The following is a 27,493-nucleotide window of genomic DNA, read 5'->3' as shown; positions in this document are numbered from 1 at the left end:
AGCCGGCATGTATACATGTGCGCGTAACTATGTGCGTGCGTGCTCGCTACATTTCGTACGAGCGCACAAAAGATCCGACGCGTCATGGACTTTTAACGTTTCAGAATTCACGGCAGCAAAAGCTGCGGCAGTTCAGCGAATTTTCCGAGTCCTTGCGTTAATATTACCTATCTATTCAGCAGAATTTCACGCGATCTCTTAATAAAGATCTGGCCTTGAAATGTTGCGCTGCCCACTACGATGGATGAATATTCCATTACATATTCCAATGAAAAAGTACACTGGAATAAGGCTGATGAAGCGCAATATTTAAACTTTTATTCGCTTAAATGGTCATCTCTAACATGAAAACAGAAGCATTAATAAAAAAAATTATAATGCAGAGAGCAGAGGAATAATGTAGTAGATGAAGCTCGTCAGTGGGAAAGTGACGCATCATCTAGAAACTCACCTCGCACATATAATATGCTCTTGTGGCACTATGCGAGCGTTCTATGCGTACATAGGATATAGAGTAATTATAGCCTGATACAGGGATAGTGGTTCGTCCTCCTGGTCGTCGGTCGTCGACGGAAGAGTAGCGGGAGAGACAATAGAGCAGGAACAAAAGCCCAAATAGATGAGCGTAAACGCGCAGCAGTGCGCGAGCAGGCACGAGACAGACAGAAATACATACTTACATACATGTATATACAGGCTCACACAGACGTCCACCTATGTATGTATGTATGTGCGTATGTGTGTAGTTGAAGCGAGCTTTGCAAAGGTATAAGTCAGGAATTCCAGGCATGCGGTATATTGCGCCTGCAGGTTGTGCTGCGCGTCGAGCTCTGTGCATAGCTGCCTGGGATAGAGAGAAAGAGAAAGAGAGAGAGAGAGAAAGAGAGAGAGAGAGAGTGGGTGGTAATGCTCAGTTATAAGCCATAGTCCCTCGCAGCCATTTACTTCATTATGTCATTAAGCTTAATGGCGCACAGATCCAACGCAACGCGAGTTCGGTCTGTCGGCGGTGCTGCTGCTGCTACTGCTTTAGGCTATAGCCACTCGCTCTTCGTTCCATTCGACTGTGCCTCTATATATATACGTATAGCTGACGCGTATAGCTCGACGAACCCCCCTCACACCCTGGCCTGCCCCTCCATTAACTCATGCGCCAGAGAAGCTTCCTTTCTCCTCTTTGCCGAACCTCCTTTGGCTCGCAGCTCTGCAGAGCGAATGTACACGCGCGTTTATATCGGGGATGCTGCGCATGTATACAGTGCGTATCGTATGAATGATGCATAACGAAGAGAAAATATTTGACAGTTTCGCCGACGCACTTGTGAATTGTACGAAATATTTTACGAAAAAAAGTGCACCATGGTGACTGAATTCTGCGCGTTTCGTCGTTGTAAACTCGTTCATCAAAGCTTAAGATTTTACTTGATACTGTTAAGTCATCGTTCTTGCCAATTGTTTAAGGGAAAAACATTTCGGAAGCAAATTTATAAATAGATTGGTTCAGCCCTGCAATAATCAGTGAAATTCGTAACAATTTTTTACTACATCGTATGCCCATGACCTCGATTTACTTCCTGTACTTATGTATATATAGTACGGTCAGCCTGTACTATCCAACACATTATAGATTTGCACCTTTGCACCATGCTAATACACCACATAGTTTTCATCGGGGCTCTGCGTGCTGCGTGTGCTCATATAAAGCCAAGTATACCATGCTTTTTGTTTCTATAAATCTGAGCGCTCTACTAACCAAGCTCATGAATACTTTTGTGCTAGCGTAATTTCGTTCCCGCATATTATATTATGTATATGAATACGCATGAGCGTTGACGCGTAAATTATTTTTAAATTTCATCTTTCGCAGTGGCAATCTAAGTATATAACGTGCGCGTATTATATGCCCGAGGATATTTCGGCTCATCTCCTCATCATCACAAAATTACTGAGCATTAATTTAATTCGTCCATAATTTCATACTCCATTGTGTCATAGCGGTAATTTGACTGTAGAGCATGCACACAAGCAAATCCATGGTAGGGAAATTCACTTTTGTCCATTGAAAAGTTGTACGTATTATTACACGTGCAAGCGTAACTGCAAATTGCTTTACATCCGGCTTTCAGATGCAATAAACTTGTCTAATTCCGAGTGCAGGCTCTGTACGGAGAAGCAGTGACTGCCTAGCTGCTCTCCAACTTCAGTCGTGCTTATATATACGAAGGTGACGCGCAACAGACACTTGAGCGCGTTGCTCTCTGCTTTCGGCAGCTCTGCTGTATAGAGCTGCTGCTGCATCTCCAGCATTGGCGCGCGTGAATGGGATTAGGTTTTAGATTCGAAAGCCCGCTGCGAGACAAAGAGCATCGACTTCTAGATCGCCTGCGCAGTGGTGGTCGTCCCCCCCAATGCAGTTATACTGGTTGGCTGGCTAATTGTCAAGAGAGCCGCGAGCTGTGGCCTGTTACATGCACACAAATAATACATAAAGCGACCGATCTCGGATGGAGATGCGATGAAACATACGTAACATGACCAGGTAGATTATTGCTCGGATACAGGCGGCTGTCAACGCGCCTTAATCACCTTTGTCCCCGGCGACAGGTTTTTTGAACTTTTCATCGTATGATGGCAGGACCGCCACCTCAGCTCAGACGAGCCGAGACGGCAGATGAATTATGATGCGAATAAGAGCATTACTCTTGTATCGAGGATTGACGCTTGAGAGAAATTGCCGTGTCATCTTACCCATATTTGTGCGTAGCTGCACAAAAGCACTGGTTCGGCCAAATTGCCCGGATATGTCGGACCGCGGTGTGCTATTCTTTTGTCCTTTCACGCACAGAGAGCTAGACGTAGAGATTGCTTCCACTGATTGCTTCGAACTCCATCGAAAGTCCAATTTGTCGAATCCTACTTTTTTTATGAAACACCTTCGGAATGTCAAGTGTAATAAAATCAGCCACGAGTTGGCGTGAGAATCTTGTACATCGCACATCATATAGATTTTACCGTTTCGATTCTGCCGTGATTATAGTGTGAAAACAAGCTGGACACTTTGTGTAATGCTTTCAAAATACATAGGCCCGGTCAAAAGCCTCGACTGCTTCGAAAAGTCAAAAAAGCCTCGAAATCGCATGTATTTAGGCTCGGTGATCCATCTAATGATTAACTTCGTGACAAATTTGACAGGGACAAGTACGTTGAGTCGCGCCAAAGTTAGGAAATACAAGTAACATAATAAGCACTCGAGTCTCGTGTAAAGAGCATCAGTCTTGTTTTTGTTATCTTTAACTGACTTCCGATTTCATTTAGTTGGAAAGTCTGACGTACGACGCGACTTCCATACACATAATATATTCGACGCCAAGCCAAACACGACCATTTCCACAATCATATTTATACATACTATTTTACGATAGAGTATTGTAAAAAGGAACAAATCATCGAGTTATTATTATTTTAGCCAAGGCGCCGTTTGTGTCTCGCATGGAGTAGCGTAGTAATATAATGTCGTGCGCGTATTACATGTAAGTTCTTGGGGGGAAGAGGTGTTGACCGTTGCAGTGTTTATCGAGTAATCCAATATTCTAGTATGTAGTACTTAATAGTCGACAAAAAAATTGTTTTTATTCGGTCATGCGTTGACGCGTTGCCAAAATATAAGTGAAGGTACATTCATGTAATGTAAAAAATATGAATAGCTGTCATGATTCGTGTGTGTGCGTATGCGTGTGCGTGCGTAAATAAGTGTATGCGGACATTGTATATCTGCACGGCAATATGAAAGTTCAATACAGAAAGTAATTTTTCGCCAGGGCTAATTTGATATTCTCAGCTTTATTTACATTGTTACTCAAGAAGGTATAGAATCTCAATCAATCGTAGCTAACAAGGTAATATAGAAACGATGTGCTATACAAACAGCCATCACGAATTGATTGAAAATAAAGAGTATATAATTCTCGTTGCGAAGAACAAATAAAAAGAATGAGGAAAAATCGATTGATCGTATTGATTTTGAATACATGTACGCAACTCCGAAAACGACGAGAATCCGAGGCAATCGCACGAGTGAATGAGGCAAAAAGCTACGTAAATATAATGGGAGAAAAAATTTTCTCAATTCGTCAAAGCTAGACAAGCAAAGCAAGACGTACGTGTACACGCAGGCATACACATGACATCTTCTCAACTCTTCTCTCCCTTCGAAAGTTTATGCATGTACGTCTCGATCCACTCGACTTTTCCGTCTATAGAGCCGTCAAAAAGTGTCTATAAAGACGTATATATGCTTCCACACAGCCCGAGTTATACATATCGCTGGCGCACGCAGCATATATAAACGCCAAGATTTTCCCCAACAATAAGCCCCTTTTTACAGCGAGCTCTGAGATGCGTTATAAATGTGTTTGTGCGCGAGCATATACACACGCACACACGAAAACATTCAGAGAACGAGTCGCGTGTCCCCTTTCAACGCTCACAGCTCACTCGCTCGGGTATTTTTTTTTTTCGACCATTTGCTCCTTTCGTCGTCGTTTCGTCTCTATTCCTTATTGTCATCTCTTTCCCCGCGGAGAGTGGCTCGTGTATACTGTATACCCGTTGCGCACAGCTACTACTTTTACTTGCTGCGAGGCTTGCAATCGTACGTATCTCTCTGTAGTGTATTATTCTACGCATACTCGAGGAAAATCGCGCGCAAAAAGATGCGAATCTCGGTTGACAATGAAGCTGCAGGTTTTGCTCGCTCGCGCAAGCCTCCGACGTATTATACATATCGCGGTGCGTGTATAAGGCTGCGATTCGGCGTGGAGGGATGTCGTGAATGGCCCATGCTATTTATGCTCAACGCGCCGAGTCGTTGATCCTATAAATTCATCGCATTTCACCTCGAGTACACAGTATACACGGATGCAAAATAGACTTGATCCGTGCGCGTCGAGGCTGGCATCGGGGAATTTAAAATTCAAGAAAAACATTACGCTCGTGTCACATGCACGTTTTGTTCTGAAGTTAATTAACGAGGCAAGCCTCGCAATCACGATTAACTACAATGTAAAACTCGAGACTGGCTTATTTTTTCAATTTTTTCCATACACAGGTAATAAGCAGCTTGTTTTCATTGAAAGCTCGTGATGCATTAAGACGATACATTAGTATTGGTATGTCTTTGTGTCGGCTAATCGTTTGAATGCTTGTGTGTTGCCACAATACATATAATAAGCATAGCTCGCGTGACGCGTGGGTGAATCAGCACAAGGCGTGAAGCTGCTCGAGTCTTTCTCGGAGAATGAAAGGAAGCTGAAAATTTTGTTCCCAATCACGCCTATATTTAACACTTCGGGACAAGCATTTCGAATCGATTGCGCCCCTCTCTATACAGTTCTCTGTTGTCCATTCGCTATACTCGTTTCAAGTGTCTATCATGTTCGTTGTACGGCCAGCGGATGGCTCGATACCAACTTTACACGCTTATTTCTCACGCACAATGAGCGAAAAATGTTTCTTTCGACAGCTATATAAATATTTTACATTCATTAAGTTTATTAATCGACGAATAAATCTCAAATATGAATCGATTTAAATCGTACTTTGCACGCAGCACAAAAACATTTTACATGATGAAACACTTTCAAGTTGGTACGCAAGTCTATGCGTATGCGTGTGGCTTTTAAACTTGTGCAAGTCTGTACAAAACATTTCTATCGCGAATATAAGGAGCACGTGAAGCCTGTAGCAGAAAGGAAAAAGAACACGTAGGAATGGGCTGCGGCCATCGAAAGAGGGGAGAAGTAAATAAAAACAGAGTAAGTTACCTTATGGAGATCGGATCTCGGGGCTGGACTGTACTCACTTTCGGATTGGTTGGTTCACTCTCGTAGGGCGTGCGGAGATATACATTGTCCTTTTCAACTCACGCTCGATATGTGCACGCGTATGTGTATGTGTGTACGTATTTCACTGTATGTACGTTCGCATCCACTGTGCCAGTACGCCCGTACGTGTACGTTGCACACTAGGCAATTTATTTCGCTTGCGTAAATGTATATATGTAGTAACCCCTACGCTCGACACAACTCTTGTACGTGTGTGTGGGTATGTGTGTGCATGTATGGGCATGTGTGCATACTTGCGTGCGCATTGTAACGAGCTGAAAGCCCGTGCTTTTTGACATTTTTTCTATCGACAGTCAAGTTTCTTTTTCGAAATTGATTAAAAACTAGAGCTGAAGCCATTCTTATCGGTAGATTGAATTATAACGCTCGAGTGGTGCTTTAAAGTGTGACAAAACGAACTTTTCGCATTTATTTGCACGAGGAAATTGAAATTAGTTTAAAATTAAAAATATCGGAAAAAAGCAGGACAATAATGTTTGAGATTCTTCAATTTACTGCTGATTTTAAATTATACGCGCTGCAACTCAAGCCTTATTCCTAAATTAATAGGTATATCGCCTATATACGAGCGCGCACCCGAGCATCGATGCTTATTATAATGCATATTTTATTGCATGAGGGCTCAAAGGTGCCAACGTGTCAAGTAGAGGCTGAGTAGGCACTTTGTATCTCGTATTCAGCTCGATAAGAGAGGTAATATGCACACATACAGCTCTGAACCCTACTGCATATATATAAGCACACAAGTACATCGATGATATTAATTAAAAATGTAAATAATGTAGGGCTCGTTATAATACTATTATACAGTATATATGTATACAATTTTCAAGCGAAACGTAAAGTTATGAAAAAAAATAAGAATGATATTCGAGATGGAATGAGAGAAACGCGCTGAAATACAATAATTAGAATCGAAATTCTCGGGCTGCTGCCGACTGTTGCTGCTTATAATATATTTCGTTTATTTATCCAGGAGGTACATGTCATATGCTTATCACGTTTATATGCGCACGAGTTTCGTGAATGCTCATTAAATAAATGGATCAATTTCGATGATATCAATTAGATTCATGCATATAAAAGCAAATAATACACTTCAATACTGTTGTTGTTATATTCAACTTTTTAATTGAATTTTATTGAACGAAACTGGTTGATAAAATTATTTTTAATTATGTAATTGAAAGAACATTATTAAAGCATTTCCTTTTTTAATTAATTTGGAATTGACCAACAAATCATTGGAAAATGTCAGAGAATCTTTTTTCAATCATGATTATTCGTGGAATATTTTCACTATTTACTACATTTATTACTAAAACAAAAAAGTACGAACTATTTGTGAAAGCATTAGGATATTAAAACAAGGAGAAATATATATACGACTATAAAACAAATATATAATTATTACTGATTATTTTGCAAAAATCACAAGTTATCAAAGTATCTATTTTTCGTGTATCATTGCACACACTCTCATTTCATATTTTTGAACAAAGAGCTTTAAATTGAGTTTAACCTTCCAATTCTTTCAGTTAAAGAAACAAAAATATTCTTCAGAGAATTTCGAGAAAAAGAAAAACAGTTTGAAATTGTCCAAGCTCTTTTTGATGTAATGTATAATTTGAGTAAATTTTCTTCTATTTGAAAACTTTATGAGAAAATATTTCTCAGTCAATACAAATAGTTGCAAGTTTCTAAATTTTTCGTAAATATTTTAAAAATGTACGAATAAATTGTTCAAATGAGCGATTCCTCGTTTTCGTTTAAAAGTTCATGAAACGTAAAACATTCACGAGCAAACGGAGCCTGGAAAGCGTTAGTATAAAGCAGAACAAAAGAGCACGCAGTGAAATGGGGAAGCAGAAAATAATTGGTAGTATCCTGTATTTTTTTTATGATTGTACGAACGAAATTCTAATAAACTAACAAGTCACGCAGGCTAAAATTCGAAAATAATTTTGTTTACGCGAGAAATGTATATCGAGTTACCGATTAGCGTTCAGATTATTATTTGAATACGGAAGTACGGAAGTATTCTCTTACCTCCACTAAGTCTAGACTCGATCTTGCACGACGAAGGGAACGAAGTTTTTTCTAAAAGTAAGAGCTGTTAAGAAATTTGATCTATGATTTTGTGCACCGAGAAAGCATGTCAGCAACGCCTGTACTTTAAAATCGAGCAAGAAAAAATCATATTTATTTAGTGTAAACACGCGTGACAAACAGAATCCAAGACGGCGTCATCGTTGTTTTGCCGTCTACTTCATTAACCCCTCATCAGCATTTTTTATCACTTAGCGAGCTCTAAAATCATTGTCACGTTCATGACCGTCGGGTTCAGTCTTACGAGGCTTATATCATTGCTGCGAGGGGTCGTGTGCGAAAGCATCGAAAGCGAATTAATCATATACGCGCATGTATACAGTGTGCAAGGACGTTCTTGCGTTCGGGTGATAATTTTCAACCTGTCGTTGCGCGCTTCTAGCGACATCGGTCTTGGGGAAACGCAGCCGAGTGTCCAACGAGAAAGAGAGAGAGAGAGATACACATCTATGCACAAGTGCTTAATGACTTGGAAAAATCGAGAGCACGCACGGTCCGCTCTCCGCTCGTCCTGCACACGAATGCCAAATGAGGCTGGATTTCTCTGACTTTTCCCACCCTCTATATTCCATGTGACGTCAGCTTATTCGTATACGTTGCAGTTGCACCGACGAAGAGAGTCATTTTTCGATAGGAATTATACTCTAATACCCCCGCAAAAGTATAGAAACTTTTTTGTTCCCATCGTTCTTTTTCGAGGAAAAAATACGAGGAAGACAATTGTTTGTTTGTAATTGAGAAAGAGAGAGAGAAAGAGAGAGAGAGAGAGTTGATGATCGTAATTAGATTCCTTACCTGGGCTGGGGCTTGAAAATGTGCTTTTCGATTGTGAGTAGCCTGGAAATGAAAATAAAAAATACATGAAAATAAACAAAATTATGATTTAAATTCTCGAAATTACTTTCTTTTTTAACATTAACAGTACGCATTAAGCTCTACGTGCACGAAACTTTTCACGAAGCAATTAGAGATAAAATGATGAAAAATATGTTTACTGTAGCAAAACTCGCATACGTATGTAAGTGCCGTAGCCAGGCCTTAAAACCCGATTGCGCCCGCGCGCGTATGTGTGTATGCGTTAATTAAATGATTCTTCACTACAAGTGGAAGTTAGGAAATTAAATTTAACGAAGCACAAATCTAATGAATGAATTCACTACTGTTGAATTAAGCACACTTTGCAGTACGTTGCTTTATACGCCTCGAAGCCGTGAACGCGTAGTGCCTGAACTTTTCAATGAACATTTATTTATGTATCCACCAAGTAGCGATTTGAAGCTTCTTTTTTATGATTACTCAAATTGAGAAATTTCATGATCAGAGACTGCAAATATTGAATGTAAAATATGAAAGTGAATAAAAGTCACGATAATGTAATTCGATAAGTTGAGATTTGCAATCATCCAGTATTACAAGCTATAGTCGATAAATTTGTAGGGTACAAACACGTCGGCCATCTCATTAAGACATTTTCGAGCGCCAAGCCACTTTTTTAATGGAGCTTTGAGACACATGGAATTTCGAAGCTGAATCCGACGAGGGGCTCACGATTGCAAAGCAGTGTACAGGCAAAAAGCGAGGACTAAAAAAGAGATTTTCTCGTACAGAGAGTGCGCAAGCCTGACGCGGCTCGAGTAGCAGCAGCGGCAGCGGTGGTGGCAGTGCGCCAAATCTAAGAAGCAACGCCGCGTTCGGGCTTGCATTTTCAAGCATCTTTAACGGGTTGCAGGGGGGAAATCTTTTTATACAACTTTTTTACACTGGTCTTTTTCTCTCTTCTTTTCCTTCCAGCTTCCTTTTCTCGCTAGGCCAGTCTTATACGCTTGGTAGCTCATTTTAAACAGGTTAATTTCAATGACTTCTTTTCAACCATCGCAGTGTTTGTGTATACACAGGATATTCATCACTTATGTTGTTAGTATTCACGCGCCCAGTTGCTGTTGCTCCTGCACCCACCTAGCCCCTAAATGAATGGACTCAAATAGAAAATTAAAGCGTTGGCGAACTTTTACTGCTGACGAGTGGCTTTTGGCTATGCGCGCGTTGGAGTACATACAGCGCGCGTGTACGTATCATAAGGCGTTTAATTCTGAAACAGCTCATACGTAATTACAGCGTAATAGGGGTCATCGTGGCCTCAATATAAGCATTCTAGCATAGACCGAACCCCTATATCGCTATATTTTCATTTGAGTTGTTGCAGAATTAAACGTGACCCTAGTACACATACTAAAAAAAAAAAAAAAACACAAGGTAACTACTTTTATACATCTTTTATATTTTTAATGATGTAATAGCATAATGTTACAAGGGGAACATGATCCGGAAAAAAGATTCAGTTCAATTATTTCAATATTCTCTAGGCTTTCAGTTTCATGACATCAAAATTAATCATTTTTGGCTCTTGCTCAGAATAATATCATGGAATCAATTTCGGAGCTCATATCTTTTAATAAAAAAAAGTATACGATCGCCTCTATATATATTTTGACAATTTTCCGCACAATGGATTTTGTTGCGATTTCATGTAATTCAATACAAGGCAGTGGTGGCTTGAATGACCTCCCGCGGGGAGCAAAACTTTTTTTTCCAAATCTAGTTTCGTTTTCAGCATCTCTCTCGGTTTGATGTACACTTAAAAAAAAACTTAATAAATTGTTCATTTGGAGTTGGAGTTACGCGTGCCGAAAAATCGTTTATAGATTCTAAAGTATACTTTTGTCTTTTTCTATTGAATTATTTGGCAACCTTATTTCTATGAAAACTTTCTGCAAATGTAAGTTCGATAAGGCACGCCTATGTCAGCGTCTAAACGATTTAGTTTTTTTGTCAAAAGAAAAAAAACATCAATCAGAAAATAGCTTATAATCTCTAGATTCTTCTCAACTTATGTAGGTATAAGCATCAAAAAAAGGCGTGTTAGGGTGTGCATGCAACACTTAGAGGCAGCAGCCTGCTAGTTATATGCAGGCAACATCAGTGCGGGCGAGTTTCATGTAGTAGACGTTTACTTCCTAGATCTCGCATTACCACGCGCGATATTTTGACGGAGTCTTATTGTCACGGGTTTTATTGAGGCTATTATGTGGCTATTAGTGTTATAACAGGCTTTGCGGTTAGCAACTGAGCCCTGCTAAAAGTACATAGTTCGTGTCCGGCTATGCGCGTCCGCTCCTTCCCTCTCGATTTAACCTATATGTGTCGCATATGTACCAATTTTTTTTTTCTATCAATAGGTCCCTTGCACGTCAATTCAAGTTGCCTGTGGACGCAAACACGAAACTGGTCTTTTTTCGAACGACTGTTATACACTTATATATTTTTTGAACTGCGAAAGAAATTAAAGTAATCGGATGATGATTGCAGAAGGCTCAGGAGAGTCCGAGTCAGCTAAATACGCGGCTAATCCCGGATGAAAGACTGGATTTTGGGATAATTCTTCCGCTGATTTGCTTCAGTTGTTAAGAATGTTACTCTTGTTCAGAGATTTTTTCAGTCGTCTCAAAGTACTGGGATAGAACCAGACCATGTTAGAATGTAATTTAGCTAGTAATAGGTTTTCTTATCGTCAAAGTCGACTCTAAGTCCAGCTTGTAACGATTATAAGAAAATCGATGCATTGGAAAAAAAATTGAATGCCCACAATCGATCGTTCAAGTGTGAGTTTGCACCGAGCTCGGGGATCGAGGCTCGAGAGACACTGACAACAGGGTCGTGAAGGGCGCACGCGCGGCCACGCCGTTAAACGTACTATTTTGGCATTATAATGCCATCTCACTCACTCGCTCACTCTATGAGAGGAGGTGTCGTGCCCAAAGTATTTGAAGATTGCTCTTCTATGCGCTGTATAGCACACACATCTATGAACGCACATAGACCCTAGCCGATACTTTTTACATTATAGGTGAGAACGGATGCTTTGCTGCGGTTCGACATGCTGTACATGCTGTATAGCCGTCTATTCAATCGAAGAGTGAGAGCGTCTTGAGTGGCTACTAATCTCTCGGCCATACACGTTATATTGTGGATATTCCTCTCGAATATTGTTGTGCTCAACCTTTATTCGTCGCGTCGGGCGCTCGATGGCACTATGTACATGTGTCGTACTGTAGCCGGCTTTGCCCATTCATCGTCTAGGCGTCATCTGCCTGTTTTTTCCTTGAACAAATCAGATGGCGATTTCGTTTGCATGCTCATAATTAGCCATTATTAATTTGTCAATTGTCCATTTGGCGTTGACTTGTCTACGTGTCGACGCGTCGCACGCGTTCATGACGCCATTGTTGAGCTCAACGTGTCTAAATCCTCTAAAAGCATAGCTAACAGTATTAGGTCTTTTTTTGAAAATGAGTCATCGGCGATCAGGCGAAAAAAATGCCAAGGCCGAGACTTCGGCGGTAATATTCTTGAATTTAGTGATTCATCAAGAGCTCCTCTTAGACACCTAACGAAAGTCACAGGCTCTACGAGTGCGGCAAGTGCAGAAAAGTGATTTTCCGCCGAAACATAAGTATCTGTAAGTAAAGTAATGGTAATTAGCTCACCCCTTTTTCGTGTGCCCCCTAAGCCCGAGTAGCTATTTGCTTCTTCATTTCTCTCTTCGTCGTATCGGCTTTACTTTTTTGCTTTATCGCACGTTGCTCGAATCTTCTCTCCTACGCCACCTGCATCTCCAAATTAGCAAGTGCATCTTCATGTATAATATATGGGTACCAAAAATTTAACGAGACTGGGGAAAATTAGTGAGAAATATTCTACACACGAGCTACTGGTTGTTTGCAGTAACAGAACACAGACTCACATTTACGCACTCGCGACTGCAGCGCGTGTTAAAATTCGTACATATATAGTCCATGAGTGTATGTGTATGAGCAGAGAAAACATTGGGCGAGGTGTGAAATCTCGTACAGTCTCGTGTACATGAATCGAGTCGTCGTCGTCGTCGTTACCCCCTATGTTAATATTGTCGTCGTCGTCGTCGTCGTCGTCTGCAGTACGCCACGCCACTGCAGTGCAGCGCAAGTACTCTTCAGAATCCGATGCAGCAGTTTGCCTCGAGCGCGTTACAATCGAGGTGTTGGACTGGAAATCCATATATACCAATTTAAGTTTGTATGTTGCACTCGAGCATATGCAAGGCTGTGTATAGATGTGTGCGTGCCGAGTCTGAGCTCGCGTACGCCTGTGTGAGAACGATATGCCTAACTAACGTTTGTTCCATGCGATTCGATGCACAGAACGTGTATGCATGTATGCCGTATAGACGCGCACTTCAATTCTGACTTTGATTTTTGCGCGACTGTACACGCGTATGCACGGCGTTGAAGCCCGCTACGTTGATGTATGCAAACGGCCGTTTATCTCGCGAGACGTCTTTGAAAGCGCGTCGCGGGGGTTCGCACGCTTCACCTGGCATCTTCGTGTCGAGTCGTCGCCGCCGTGTCGAGGCTTTATGGATTCCGAACTGATTCCCAATCGATTGGCGGTTTTTCCTCTCGTTTTCTGGATTTTCAAATCTTTTGCTACTTCATCGAGTGTGACGCACCCACCACGTGAACGTAATGTACAATGTACACATACCAGCATGGCAGTGCTGCGCATTGATATTCAGAGTCATAAATACCAAGGGTTGGTTGAATATCAAAACTCGTACGTTTAGCTTTATCGATGACAGGATTGCTTGACGCTCATTCATACAAGAGGTGGCTTTGATGAAAAATCAATCGTGCCATAGATCATGCACGATTTCAATGAAAGGCAATATCTATCGTAATGTGCATTAATTCAAAGAATATAAAATAATCGATTATTTGGCATCCAAACCATAAAATGTTTTGAGTTTCTAATTTTTGCTGCTCGATGGCCTGTTTTATCGAGCGAGTAGAATTACTATTCATTATTGTGAGCTAAAAAAGTCAGATGACGAGCGAGCAAGGCAATTCACGTTCTGTCGGAACACAGTAGCTTACTGATTCGTATCTATAAATTATGTTGCCTCAACCCTATCGGTCCAAAACAATTTGCCGGTCAAAAAATCGATCTAAACGAAACGAATTTTGCAACACGCAGGATCCCTTTTCGGGCGCATCTAACCGAGCGATAGTAGCGCGCAGTTTAGCGAGTAAGTACGGTAATGGACATAGTTCACCGGTAATGTCCGAGACTAATACCCGTGTTATTTCATTAACGTCCCGGAGCAACGGCATACAGTAGCAACGTTGGCCGAGCGAGCGGCGGTGCAGGCGGCGGTAGCTGTAGGTAGCAGGTTCCCGAGGGTCGAGACGAGCGCTGGGGGGATGATTGGTCGAGTCCGTGTGTGCGCGCGTGTGTTTGTATACGTGTGTGCGAGGCATATACACGAGCTGTTGCGGTTCAACGGCTGTGCAGCTCTCGAGTGTTAGCAGTATAGCGCATTCGCGCATCTGCAAATATATGTACGAGCGCGCACGAGCAGTCCTGGCTAGCCTCGTTCAATAGAACGACTAGACGCACAGACTTGAAGCGAATCGCTGTAAACAATAGCCGTGCGTAGAAACTGCTTCCCGATAATTCCGATCGTTGCATTTAAAAATTTGTTTCTTTTTCTCTCATTTTTTTCAACTAATGCAAACTTTTTCACATGCTAATTACAAAACAAGAAGCCCAATTATGCGAGCTTTTTATTGTTGTTGTTTTTTTTTTTTTTATTTTAGCCACTTTACGCGTAGAAACTCATTGCGAGCGAGTGCAAGACAATAGCAGTTGCAGGGCTAATGAACCGGTACAGAGCTCCCGAAAAAAATTCAAAACGTACACGATAGAGTGGCAAAAAATATAAAGAAGAAGAAGAAGAGAACGAGGGAGTGAGGGTGGCAATGAGATGCACGCGAAACACCAGGAGGGATGTTCACTTTAGCCCACTCGGCTCGTGCGCGCGCGAGAGTATAATAATAAGTCGTTCGTCGTCTTCACGGTAGCATCGGAGGCAAGAGACTAGGCTGGAGAAAAAATATATACAGTCGAATTTTAACCACCCTTGCCGTATACATGCATATATATCTCTATGTATAAATCTAAAAACTGAAACAGTGCCTTAGGGGTGCGATAGGCTCACGAGCTATTGTTGTGCCTGGGCTTATTGATATACCAAGTGTGTGAGATATTATATTATTCAAGGTGTTTATTGTAGCCCCCAAAAAAGCTCTTGAGAAAGAGAGAAATCGATGAGATACGAATTCATGATAAGAACTAACGAAATACGTTGTTATTTCCTCTGTAATAATAAGCGATGATAACGATTTTCGGCCTCGATTGAAAAAAAAAATACAAAATTAAATAAGTGGTAATTTGTACGCCTTCACACGGTCGTGGGAATCACAGAACTTTTATTTGATAAAAATTAATCATTCAAGGCAGATTATGAGATTATCAGGACCCAATCAAAAGTGACAGTGACGCGGATTGGGAAAAATTTCACTGGGGCGAGAAGATTGGCATCGCGGCAACGATGAAGGGGGTTCGTTCTGACTGATGAAATAAGCCAAGAAAAATTTCTTCGAGATACAGCTCTACTAGATCTATCCTCCTAACGTTCACGTGGAAATTATAGCTCACGGCGGATGTCTATAAGTTATTATAGTTACAACATGAGTTGCAACTCTTTTCGGAGGGTCACACGATCATTTTTAATTGTTTGATTTCAAGGATTCTTCAAACTCGACGTTTGCAAAAAAAAAAATACAATTGGTGGAAAAATCAGAATGCTGGCAACTTTAATACGGATCACTTCGCGAGGTTTTGAAGAAAAATAAGAATTGAAATGTTAGGAATTTATCGGCCGTATACAGTTCCCTCTTTTGCTCTTTCTTCGCGTAGCTCGACCTATAGGTGTTATCCAATTATTCTATGTTGTTAAGGCGAGTTAGGACGCTTAAGAGACTAAATTAAGACATTCCACGCGACAAATCTCCCAAGAATCTCAATTAACTTGCAAGCAGAGGCAGCAGTAGCAGCGGCGGCGACGGTAGTTCTAGCGCACCCCGCGGGGTCGAAAGCGGCGGTAGTGGGAGAGTGTGTGAGAGAGAGAGAGAGAGAGAGAGAGAGAGAGACAGAGTCAGAAAGGGGGGCGAAAAGAGAGACACTGCTTACTATGTATATGTGTACACCGTATACGAACGTGTGTATGTGTGTGAACTGCAAGAGAAATTTGTACGTATTATACATTGGCCGTTCACGAAGCAGTGCTTTTAATTAACTGTTTAATTTAATTTAATTTGCACTCGCATAATTACGAAAAGTTGGAGAACCACGTCAAGCTCTCTCCCTGTCTCTCTCGCCCTCTTTCATTGAAATATTTCAGCACCCAAGTCATTCTCGTTCCCTCTTTTCGCGCATAGCTACTGATTTCGTGAGCGCAGCTTCGCGACGTTATTAGGCTCCAGATTAATTCATCCAGGTCTTTAATTTTCATGCATTTACATTTGCGAGAACAGCGCCTCAACTTATATAGTGCATTCGGATGCATGTAAATTTGATTTCATTTTCAATGGATTTCCAGGCTCGATATAATGAATACCTTGAGAATTCGAAGAACAAATTCTCGAGAGCTAATAAACTGGATGGAAAATAAAAATATGAGGGAAAAGCCTTTCTTTTTGGGTACATTTCATTTACTTCATCGAGGCCCTTTCAGAGGTTGTACATAGTTTTATATGACTTGAATTAAAGACAGCTCGAGCCCCTCGCGTACAAGCGTAAATGTAACTCGCAGTATTCCCGTGGTAAGTTGGTTAATAAATAAGTCGCGCTTGAGATTCTATTTTTTATTTCAACGCGCGCAGTCTCGTTGACACGAGCTCTTTCATAATATTCGCGCGAGATCGCGAGGCTGAGATGAAAAAGAAAAATCTGTACACTCGCTACACGCGTTGCTATCGACTTCAATTAAAGGAGGCTAATTTGAATTGCAAACCATTTGCGTTGTGTGTACCTCGCGTTTCTCTCTCTCTCTCTCTCTCTCTCTCTCTCTCTCTCTCTCTCTCTCTCTCTCTCTCNCTCTCTCTCTCTCTCTTTCTGTCGCACACATCGGCACACGGAAGTACCCTTTAACACCTCTGCACGACACATATATATCCCGCGCTTACACGAGTCGACTCACTTTTCATTCGACATCGACACTTTGCATAACGCGCGCAAAGTCGAGCCGTATAGCTATATGTTACCCCGCACACCTACACTATGTTCGTACACAGACGAGCTTCGCAGAGCAGACGCGGTATCGAACTTTTGCGGCTTTGTCGCGCATTTTTCACGGGCAATGGCACTTAAAGCTTGAGCTGGGCTGTGAGCGTCTATGTACCAAGCTGTAATGTGTATACGTGTATATGTGCGCATGGATGTGTATGCATTAAACAAAAGGGGTTGTGCTGCCAGCATCAAGCTTACTTACTCTCTTTCGTGCTCTTATTCTCTTGCTTTCTCTTTTTCACTCTGTCTCTCTCTGTCTCTCTGTCTCTCTGTCTCTCTCTCTCTCTCTCTCTCTCTCTCTCTCTCTCTGTTTTTCTCTCACGGATTTATAATTCGCTAATTTGTTCAAGACTTTTTACTCGAGTGTACACAGACGATCTCGCTTCAGTCGCTTACAAGCGCGACCCTTTTTTATTATCACAAAAAATTCATGTGTGTACGTGTATGAGAGATGTTAAGCGGGCGTAACGGAAAGAAAAATACGTTAGGTTAAAAAAACGAAGAAAGTAATAGAAGAATAGTTGCTCTCGCTTTGAAGTACTAATCAGCCATTATAGCCATTATAATTCGACGTATTGATTTCAGCGATGGTAGGCTAACGAGGTGTTTGTCGCTTTCGTTTCGTTATTTAGTCCTTTTGTAGTTCTCGAAATTGAAAAAAAAAATTAATTTAATTTGTTGCAAAAAGAAAATACATCGAAAAAATCAAAAGCTCAAAATTAGCTCGAGCTAGAAAGTTTATGATTTTCTGTGAGGTTCTCAATATGCTTAGCTGAGTCAAGCGAGGTAAATAATGTCGCATGTGCCGCAGTTAATACTTCTGCATACAATACGCACACCTTGCCAGTATACTGTATAAATGTACCAAAGCAACGAGCTTCACAAGCACTGGTGTGCCTAGCAAGAAGAAGACGAAGAAGAAAAAGGAAAAAGTGCGGGGTTAAAACGAGGGTAGCGCTGCGCTCACAAAACACATACAAACAAGTCGGCGTGTATTTATATGTGTACGTGTAGGTGTAACAGGCGTTGGAGCGCGCGCGTGTCTCGCGTCTAAAGAGCTCGCGCGCGCGGGTGTTGATAGGCAATCCAACTGATTGCCGCGCTCGTAGGCTCCTGTGACGACTTCAAACGCACCGAAAGGATAAGATGCCGAGCCAAGCGCTTTACGTGCTTTTTTCTTCTTCTTTAATATAATACAAACTCTTTGTATTGCGCGCAATTTCTATATGTATGTACATAACTAGTACACACAAACGCATCTGGCTTGTGCATGCTGTACTTCGTTTCAGTCCAGGTTTATCTTAAAGCCATGCGGAATAATAGCAGGCGCTCGATGCTCAGTGCCATTTCCAAACAGTGGCCGCAGCAACTACGCACGCAGCGTAATTCCTCGTTAGCCACGAAATTCCTTCCGCTTTCTTGTTCGTCGCTATAGTCAGAGCTAAGACAGGCTACGCATCGATTGTAAACGAGTGCGCCGTTTTCCGTTCTGGAATATCACCCGATACTCACAGAGTTCTGGCTTACTAGTGAATGTACTCGCTCGCTCACCGCCAAAGTCTAATTGGAGAAATCTAATACGTAATTTTGTGCTTAATGCCTTAATTATCCTTTTCAGGAGCTGCTGCAAGAGACGCCTGGCGCTCGGGACTCCCAGTTTGCAGACCTCGAAGTAATAAGGATGACTGTCAAAATTGTTTCCAACAATCGTTCTCGTCACTGGCGACGACTGGTACGATTACGCTCGCGATCCAAGTATAATTCCGCGGCTGCACAACAGTGTGTGAGTACAACAGGGCGCTGACAACTTTGAAAAATGATATCATTTTAGGACTTTAAGCATAAGGATATTATTTTTCGAAGTTGGCAGCGCTCTGTTGTATTCATTGTACCGCCGTACGGCTGTAGGTCAACTCTCTACTAGTAAAACCATACTAGACTTTTAATGCATCGACTCGACGTCCGAAAATGCTGATTTCGAAATCATTCGCACGATAAGGGTTATTTTGCTTTTGCATGCACTTTTTCAGACAATTTTAAATGAACCAGAAAAGTGAAAAATTCATACATCGAAAATGTCTGCAGTATACAAAACGTTCTAAAAAATGAAAGTACAAGACATTAAGTCGGTTCAAACAAAGAATTGTATGATTAAGCTTAGGTGAGCTCAGCACCCTTCAAAAAAAATGTTAAAACAACGTAGAAAGCGTTTGAATAGAAGCTAGACGTAGTGGAGAATGAAGAGCAAAGAGAAAACTGAAAGTTCAGTGGGTATGTCGCGAGCAAGCTACAAAAAAGTGCATTCTTTCACTTAGACAGTGGAGGCCAACGTAATTGAGAAAAAGAAGGGAAAATTAGCTGCTGAAAAATCTTTCCCCGGCGACTGCTGCGCTCATCAAACTTCGTCGATGTCGAGGCTGGCGCGCATTTATTGAATTTTCTCTCGGTGAAGTATAACCGTAGGAAGCAACAGCAGCAGCAGCAGCAACGCGACGTAGCTCGTCTATACACTGCAGCGCACCGCACGCTGTGCTCAAGCATGAAGTACGCGCAAAGGGAAGTTTTGCATGAAATACAAAACAATATATGCTCGGAGTATATACATAGCGAACAGAGCGCGCGAGACGTTGAAGTGAAGTGGTGCGTGTTAGCGTCGCGTAGTCGTCGTGTAGTCGCGCCTCGAGAAGAAAAAAAAAGAGTAAAAAAATAATTAGCGCACTCAACGAGATTTTTCTTATATGTGCACACTGTGGTGTAAACAGCAGCTCCTGTGTATACATATATAAAAATACGGAGCGCTCAAGTAGAAATGTTTTTGATGCTGCACAAATCTACGTATGTGTTTTTCTCGCTTCTTGCTCTATCTCTCTGTCTGTGTGTAGCATTATCATATACACACAGACTCACACGTCGGCCATGCACATGTTGCTTGGACCATTGACAATATGGTAGATAATAATGCGTCTGCTCTTTGCCGACATTGTTTCCTTTTTATAGCGTGTACGACTGTACGGGACTGACGGTTTCGGCGTGTTTGATGTGCACTGCCGTGTCGTCGCTTCATGAATGCAGATCGCGCTCCAACCAAGTCCCCAGTGCCGAGCAGCACAATTGGCTTTCAAGAAGACGTTTTGATGACCTACTTGCAGCGTGTCTGCCCTCGCATTTATGTCTGCAAATCTAGAGTACTTGTGCCATATTTTCTGCCAAGATCTTCGTATTTACGCTACGAGCGTATTTAGGCATCATAAGTTTGAGTTTCTAAGCAATCGTACGATTTATTATCATCAAAATCGAAATAATTGAATGATGTTCGCCTTGACGAGTAAAGTACGAAGGTACAGTAGTATCGCTCGGTCCATCGTCCGTTGCATTGTACGCATCCATGCTAAATTCCCAATAGACTCGTGCGTTCGGAGCCGACGCGACGCGAGCCACGCGGCGCTCTCGATCCGATAATAATCTCTCTCTGTCGCGCGCTTGTGCGTGTATGAATGTTTAATAGCTTCGATCGGCCACCCTCGCCGCCACTTGCACTGCCGCATTTGAGGGACATCTGAATGAGGCTCGCACCACCACACGCGCACACCCACACAGAATTACACGTATGTACAAATGTGTATGTTTTGCACACGTACACATTTAATCCCGGCTCCATTCACTTATACGTGGGTATATACAAATATACGTACGAGGTATGTATACATGCACTCTCGATGACTGCCCGGATCGATCTAATTATGTCGTTTTCGCCGAATTCACTTCGTGGGCCCTCGAATCTCGGATCTCCCTCTCCCCTGTACTCTATATACACGCACTACCCTCTCCACTTTTTTATACCTACAGACGAAGCCTCCAAAGACAAACGAGTAATAGGAATAATAACAATAACAGCAGGGCAAACGCAATCATTCGCAGTAACCTGGGTGCAATACGATGAGAGTAAAATAGGAATACGTGCGCGAGGCGAAGTGGCTCGAGGTGGCGAGGTGTGACGTTTGAATGCGTTGCCGGGGACCTATTGTGCCCCGCGCGCCACATTGAGTTACTCGGGGGCCCAGAGCCCCGAGAAGCGAGCGAGCAAGTAATACGACACTGCCCACAGAGAGCATGAATTTATAGCGACCGCGTGCCACGAATTTTTCGCTTCCCTCCACGTATTGCCTCGTAAATGTGTACAGAGCGCAAGCACGTATAAATTCGCGTTTCGTCTCCGTCTTCTTCCTTTTCTCTATACTGATGATGAGGATTGCAGGGAGATTTTTTTTCTTCTTCTCGTTGCTCGCGCGGATATACATGCGAATGACTATATACTTGTGCGTGTACGCGCCAGGTACAGCGCGTTAACCGAGCTGTTTCGAGCTCGTCTCTGTCTGCAGGGTGAGCGCGCGAGCCACCGATCTCGTCCTTTCAGATTAAGGTCCTCTCTTTCTCTCTTGTAAACTGGCAACTGGCGCGTCGTCTCTCGTTACGTTTGTCTAACATGTTGATCATTGCTCGTGACAATTTCGTGAAAAAATAAAAAAGAACAACAGCAGCAATAACGACGTCGGAGTTGCAGTCGCCATGTATTATTCTGCCCAAGTAGATATTGAATTTATGTGAGCTACGAAAACAAAGTTCTATATAATCGTACCGTTTAAGTTTTGGATGAGAATTTTGATTTATTCACGGAACATAGCGATATCTGATCTGCTTTTATCTGTACTTTAAAATGTACGTTGCATTAATGTGGGTGACTAAGATTTCTTATTCGAGAAAAAAGGGCAATTTTCATCGTACTCGAAAACAATGTAACGCTCGCGCGCATATAACGGGGTTAGTCAAGATACAGCTAAGAAAGAAGGCAAAAAAAGAGAGCGAAAGAGAAAGAAGGAGATAAAACTACAGCGGATTGCTGCTGGGTGCGCGTGAAACAAAAAGCATCCCTGTCTTGGATATAACTATAGATGCGTGTGCATGTGGGTGCGTGCATGAGCTGCAAAGATCTGTATCCCCATTGTGATTGTATTTCGTTGACACTTGGCTCATTATACCACTAATTATATAATTATATGAATTTGAAAGCATAGGACGAAAAATAAGCAATTTGTGCTCTTCACGAAGAGCCAGCCAACTTTTCAACAAGTCTAAAGCCTCTTTTCTTATTCCTCTGTTTTTTATTTTAATGCACTTCTCTTAAGAAGAAGAAAAAGTGGAAAAAAAATACAATGAATAAAGCGAGGAGACAATTACCTCGTAACTTTTTTCCTTCGATAATGAAAATATAAAGTCGTCGTCGAACAAGCCGCGTTGACGGAAATCGAATTGCACTGTATAATACAGGCTTGGCTCTATAATATCGAATTATCTGTCTCTTTCTCCCTCTCAATCTCGATTTCGCTTACGCCAACGGAACGTGAACCGTTTCCTCAAGACGGAGAGATCTATAATGGGAAAATGGAAGATGGTGGGGGGAGGAGGAGCGATGGAAATCTCCAATCTATCGATGCTTCTCATAGGTACACGATATCTCATTAGCATTATTACGAATATATAACGACGGGGGCATAGTATCATGATTATTAGCGAACCCTGAGAGCTCTGCATCCTGCAGTCAATTTTCCAGAGAGTCGGAGAAATTTGCCGCGAGGCTGTGCCAAATGCAGCATATATATGCACAGATAATCGATGCGCTTGCTTAATTAATCCATTTGTCGATATATAAGCCGAAGAACCTCCTCAGCCAGCTATTATATCTGCACCGTAGCCTTGGTGAAGCGCTTATTGAGAACGAGAAATTTTCTGATAAATATTGAGCTTTTTTCAATTAAATTTACGCATTCTAATGGATTACCCGAGAGTTTTTATTTTCAATTCTTTTACCCAGTAATCAATACATTGAGTATTCATAGAAAATTGTGCACTGCAATTGCTCTGGGAAAAAGGAGATGCTCAAAATGACCAACAAGTTCAGATGGAAAAAAGCTGCGAAAATACTCGCGACCACAGAGAGTAGCCTCTTTGAGCGAACTTTCCTCTTTCGCTCTATAATACTTGAAGTATTTCTTTTGAAAAAAGTCTACTTTACACGTTATATACCCACTATAGAATCTACTCTGAAAAATATAACTTCTTTGGTGTGCGCGCTACTATGTGCCCGAGGTATACACACACATACATACACAAAGGTGTAGATCGATTTTCGGTAACTCGATCTTGAGTGGCTCTCCGCGCACCCGAGCGAGCTGTAAGCGCTGCTGCTGCTACTGCTGCTACTGCTGCCTTGCTAAGTGCTCGTTACGTTATATCATATATAGCGTGTATACGCTAGCTCTCGATACGTCGATTAATTTACTCCCTCGAAAATGCCGGTGTTGACGTCTTATTAGTACATCGTCCTTGCCTCATTAGCCATCAACGCCAAGGTCTTTTATAATGTCTACGTTGTGAAAAGCTAGACTCGATCAACTGTTAAATGAATTTCCAAGTTTGCTTCTATGAAAAAATCAATAGCTCCGAGAAGTGCTAAGTTTATTGAATATAACTGTTTTCAAATTTTTGAATTTCATGAGAAACTCAACTTATTTCATTTTCTTCTAGCTTTGCATAATTTTTTTTTCTTCTTTGATAGTTTAATCTATAAATTATTTTTGATTATTCTAATATGATTTAATATTTTAATATATATTTTTCATGTTCAATTGTACAATCATAGTTTAGTTATTTTTCAAGCATTATTTTATGCAATTCAAAAAGTAAAAATTCCATAAACTATAACAATGTGAAGAATATTAGAAGTAAATTTGAAGTATGAAATCCATACATCCTGTTCCGAGCTGCTAAGAATTTTTAAGTGCTGCCCTCTTGACAGTAAGTGTGCGAACTATAGCATTATCATGATAATAAATAAGGACTCCTCAAAACTTAAAACTACGAGTATCAATGTAATTACAACAATGAAATAGTTTCTCAACGAATTATATGTTATAAATTTTTATAATTTCATAATAAATTCAATAGAATTGAATTATTCAATGAATAGTTTGTTAAATGGACGTCTATATAAATTTTTCTAAGATAATTTCTCAAGTTATTTAAACTTATATTTATTTAAAAAAAAAAATATATATATATATATAAATTATCATTTTTATCAGTCAATTTAAAAATATTTGATAAAGCGTCAATATTATAATTCTTATAACCTTATAAATTTTTGGCTGAGCTTACCATGAGGCGATCCATGTTGCGTAGGACTGCCCTGATGATGATTAGGTCCAACCCCGGCTGTCGACATCATGTGCTGGGCATGGGCCGCTGCCGCTTGGTGCACCCCCAGAGCTCCAGGGCTTTGCGCACTCAATTGGCCTGCAGCAGCCGCCTGGTGCACCGCCTGGTGATGAGCCGCAGCCGCGGCGGCATGATGCGCCGGGTGCGTATGATGAGGTGGCGGCAGAAAAGCCGCGGCCACGGCAGCCTGGGCATTGAGGTAGGCCATCCTCGAGGCGGTGAGGTTGCTCAAGTTGCCCAGGTGATTCGTCAGCGGCGCCATGTAGTCCCAGAGCTTGTGGTGATGCGGTGCCGTCGGCGCGTACGACACGGCAGACACCCCGGCCGGCGGCGAGCTTTGCGGCGAGCCCCTGTCATTGTTGTTGTTATTGTTGTTGTTGCTGGTGTTGTTGTTGTTGTTGTTATTGGTGCTGGCGATGGGATTTCCGGCACCGTTGAGGCCCAGCAATTCCTGGATGGCAAAGGGCGAGCGCTGCGGCATCTTCGCGTTCGTAAGCCGCGCCTGGTGGTGTTGCGCGAGCTGTACGACGTTGGTGGCGCGCGCGGCCGCCTCAGCGGGCCTGCTGCTGCATCCTCCGCTGCCGTGGCTTAAGTCCACCACGTCCAGCACGCTTTGATTCAGGATGGTCGTTTTGGGATCTATCTCGTCCAACAGTTTTGGTGAAATTTTGGATTACGTTAGCTCGAGCGCAGAGCTCGAACTCGGCACGCAGTATCTAGTTATTCTTCGTTGTTGCAGCTGCGTTTTGCTCAAGTGAAAATGAGCTTGAGGCTTCGTTTAGCTTTTAAATAGAAAATAAAAAATGCTCGAACATGTGAGTCCTGGGTAGTTCGAAAGTTAAGTTTAGCACAACGAAAGTGCCTACAGTAGAGTATGTATATAATACAAACGTCAAATTGATGCGTCAATTGAGCAGCAGCCGTCGGATAAGATCTGTTTACTTATTCAACTTGCTGTTGCCGCTTTAAAATTGTCGCGTCGATTTTATTTTATAATTCAACAATAATTAAGTTTAATATCGATACCAGGCAACTTTTACAATCGTTGATTCTAATTCTTAATGGGGTATGAGTATAAGTATAGTGGTAAGTAAATTATCTTTTGGATTTATTTATCCGTGAATGGTAGGCGTTGTTTAACGACAAAACTTCAACATTCTTCGTATTTGCGGGGTTACATTTCAGTACCTACTTCTAATTTTAGATGCCTTTGTTACTTCTCCACGGGGAGTCTTGCAGGTTGACTTTTTGGTAAGTTTTTGTACCCCGAAAAGTCGATCATAGGGTAACAATTTCACTTCTAAGAACTAAAAGCAGAGAGTATGAACAAAACAGCAAACGGTGTGCAATTGATGCGGAACAAAATTTTGAAGGGTATGTCATCAGAGGTTGTCAAGTCATGAACGAATGAGCGACCAATGCAACCCTTTAGTCTTGCGTTTCTCACTTCTAGGAATTCTATTATGCTCCGTTGGATATTGGGTAGGCACTCGTCCAAATGCGTTCTTTGGCCGTATATTTGTCAATAACACAGTCAGTTCGTTTTTTCACTCGTTGTGTACACGATTTCGTAGAGCATAAAATCTCTTGAGCTATCCTTAATTATTATCGTTGTCAATGAACATCACAAAAATCATCACCACAACAAATCACTTGGAAAAATTCAAAAGATCGCAAAGTTAAACTGAGAACTGGCGAGCTGGAGCTCGCGGATCGGTGTAAATGTCAAAACTGCACGCGTGATGCGAAGCTGAAAAGGCACGCACACAGCCACGGCCACGTGAGTCACCACCGTGAGCAAAGTATCCAAGTAACGAGCCAACGGACGGGCGAGCATGTGCATGTACACATATGCGAGCGCAGCGCTGCAGTCAGTCAGTGTTTGTAAATATATTTGTAAATGTGCAGCGACGACAACGACGACGACGACTCGTACGCGATTCGTGCGCAAGGGGTGCTGCTGCGTCCGTGTCGCGGTCGCGGCCGTGTGCAACTGACGACAGTCGCTTGCTCGCTCGCACGGGGTAGCCCCAGCAGTACACAACACGCTGCAGCGGCAGCAGAAGCGGCAGCACGCTAGATGGGCGCCGATGATAGCGATCGGCGCGCGCACCCGCACATACTCCCTCGCGTGGGCCGCGGAATAAGAGAAACGAGCGATGAAAAAAGGCGTTGTCTCGTCTACCTTGACGATGGGTGGGGGACGCCTACCCCTCCAGCCGCGCCCCTCAAGTGCTACCCCTCGCGCCTCGAGCGCACCATTGGCTACTTTCTACTGAGGCGAGAGAGGGGCTACTGGACTAGCTAGGGGATCTTCGCGACAGAGGTGGGGGCAACAACGGAGGGTGGGGTTACTTGCTGACACGCCTGTCATACTTCCCTCTCCTGAGCTTTTCGCCTTCTCCTTCTCCTACTACCGGTACTATTGCCGTTCCTTACTGAGCTCTTTGATTTTTGAGCCATTGATGGATGTGTGGCTTTGTGGAATGTTGTATGCGTAAACTTACCCACACGCACGCCTATATGAGTAAGAGCTTCTCGGTGGACCTAAGTGCAAATTACAAGCTCATCTTGGACAACGAGGATTATGGCTTATCGTGTCCAATTGATTGCCAATAACTTCGTTAAAACATAAAGGTTATTTTAAACGAGCGAGAAACCAAGTATTAACACATTGATACACTCGAGCACGCCTTTAAATGAATAAATAAAAACAGCTAGTGGCTTCGAAAATATTTTGAATAACTTTTTTCTAACTTTTGAAACCACCGATAAATTTTTATTTTGACTGAAAGAAAAATTCATATTACTAAGTAGCATTATAAGACCAGTGTGATGATTTTTTTCACTTTCTGCGTAGTTAGTTTCTGCATAGTTTACTGAAGAATTTAATTAAGCCAATACCATTATTTTCGAACTGCTTTAACTTACATTTACATACTTATTTACATATTGAAATGTGTACAATTAATTTCATCCCTAAT

At 42.0% G+C, this 27,493-nt stretch overlaps 1 protein-coding gene across 3 annotated transcripts in view; it reads right to left on the bottom strand.

Moving 5' to 3' along the window:
- Window positions 1-26,449, bottom strand: part of LOC106655911 (visual system homeobox 2-like) — a 58,123-nt gene extending 31,674 nt beyond the window's left edge. For 2 of the 3 annotated variants that reach the window (XM_023459062.1, XM_014376512.2), the window contains exons 1-2: window positions 24,450-26,449; window positions 8,808-8,849 (exon numbers count right to left, since the gene is read on the bottom strand). In XM_023459062.1, the coding sequence (XP_023314830.1) occupies window positions 8,808-8,849; window positions 24,450-24,990 (583 nt within the window). In that variant the 5' untranslated portion in view covers window positions 24,991-26,449. The remainder of the gene's footprint in view (window positions 1-8,807; window positions 8,850-24,449) is intronic. The other variant, XM_023459064.1, reaches the window with a different exon arrangement.
- Window positions 26,450-27,493: the final 1,044 nt, after the last annotated feature.

This window comes from Trichogramma pretiosum, unplaced genomic scaffold (assembly GCF_000599845.2).
Source record: "Trichogramma pretiosum strain Unisexual culture from Peru unplaced genomic scaffold, Tpre_2.0 scaffold54, whole genome shotgun sequence".
Classification (NCBI taxonomy): domain Eukaryota; kingdom Metazoa; phylum Arthropoda; class Insecta; order Hymenoptera; family Trichogrammatidae; genus Trichogramma; species Trichogramma pretiosum.
Note: the sequence above shows the minus strand (reverse complement) of the source record. Positions and strands in the feature narration are given on the sequence as shown.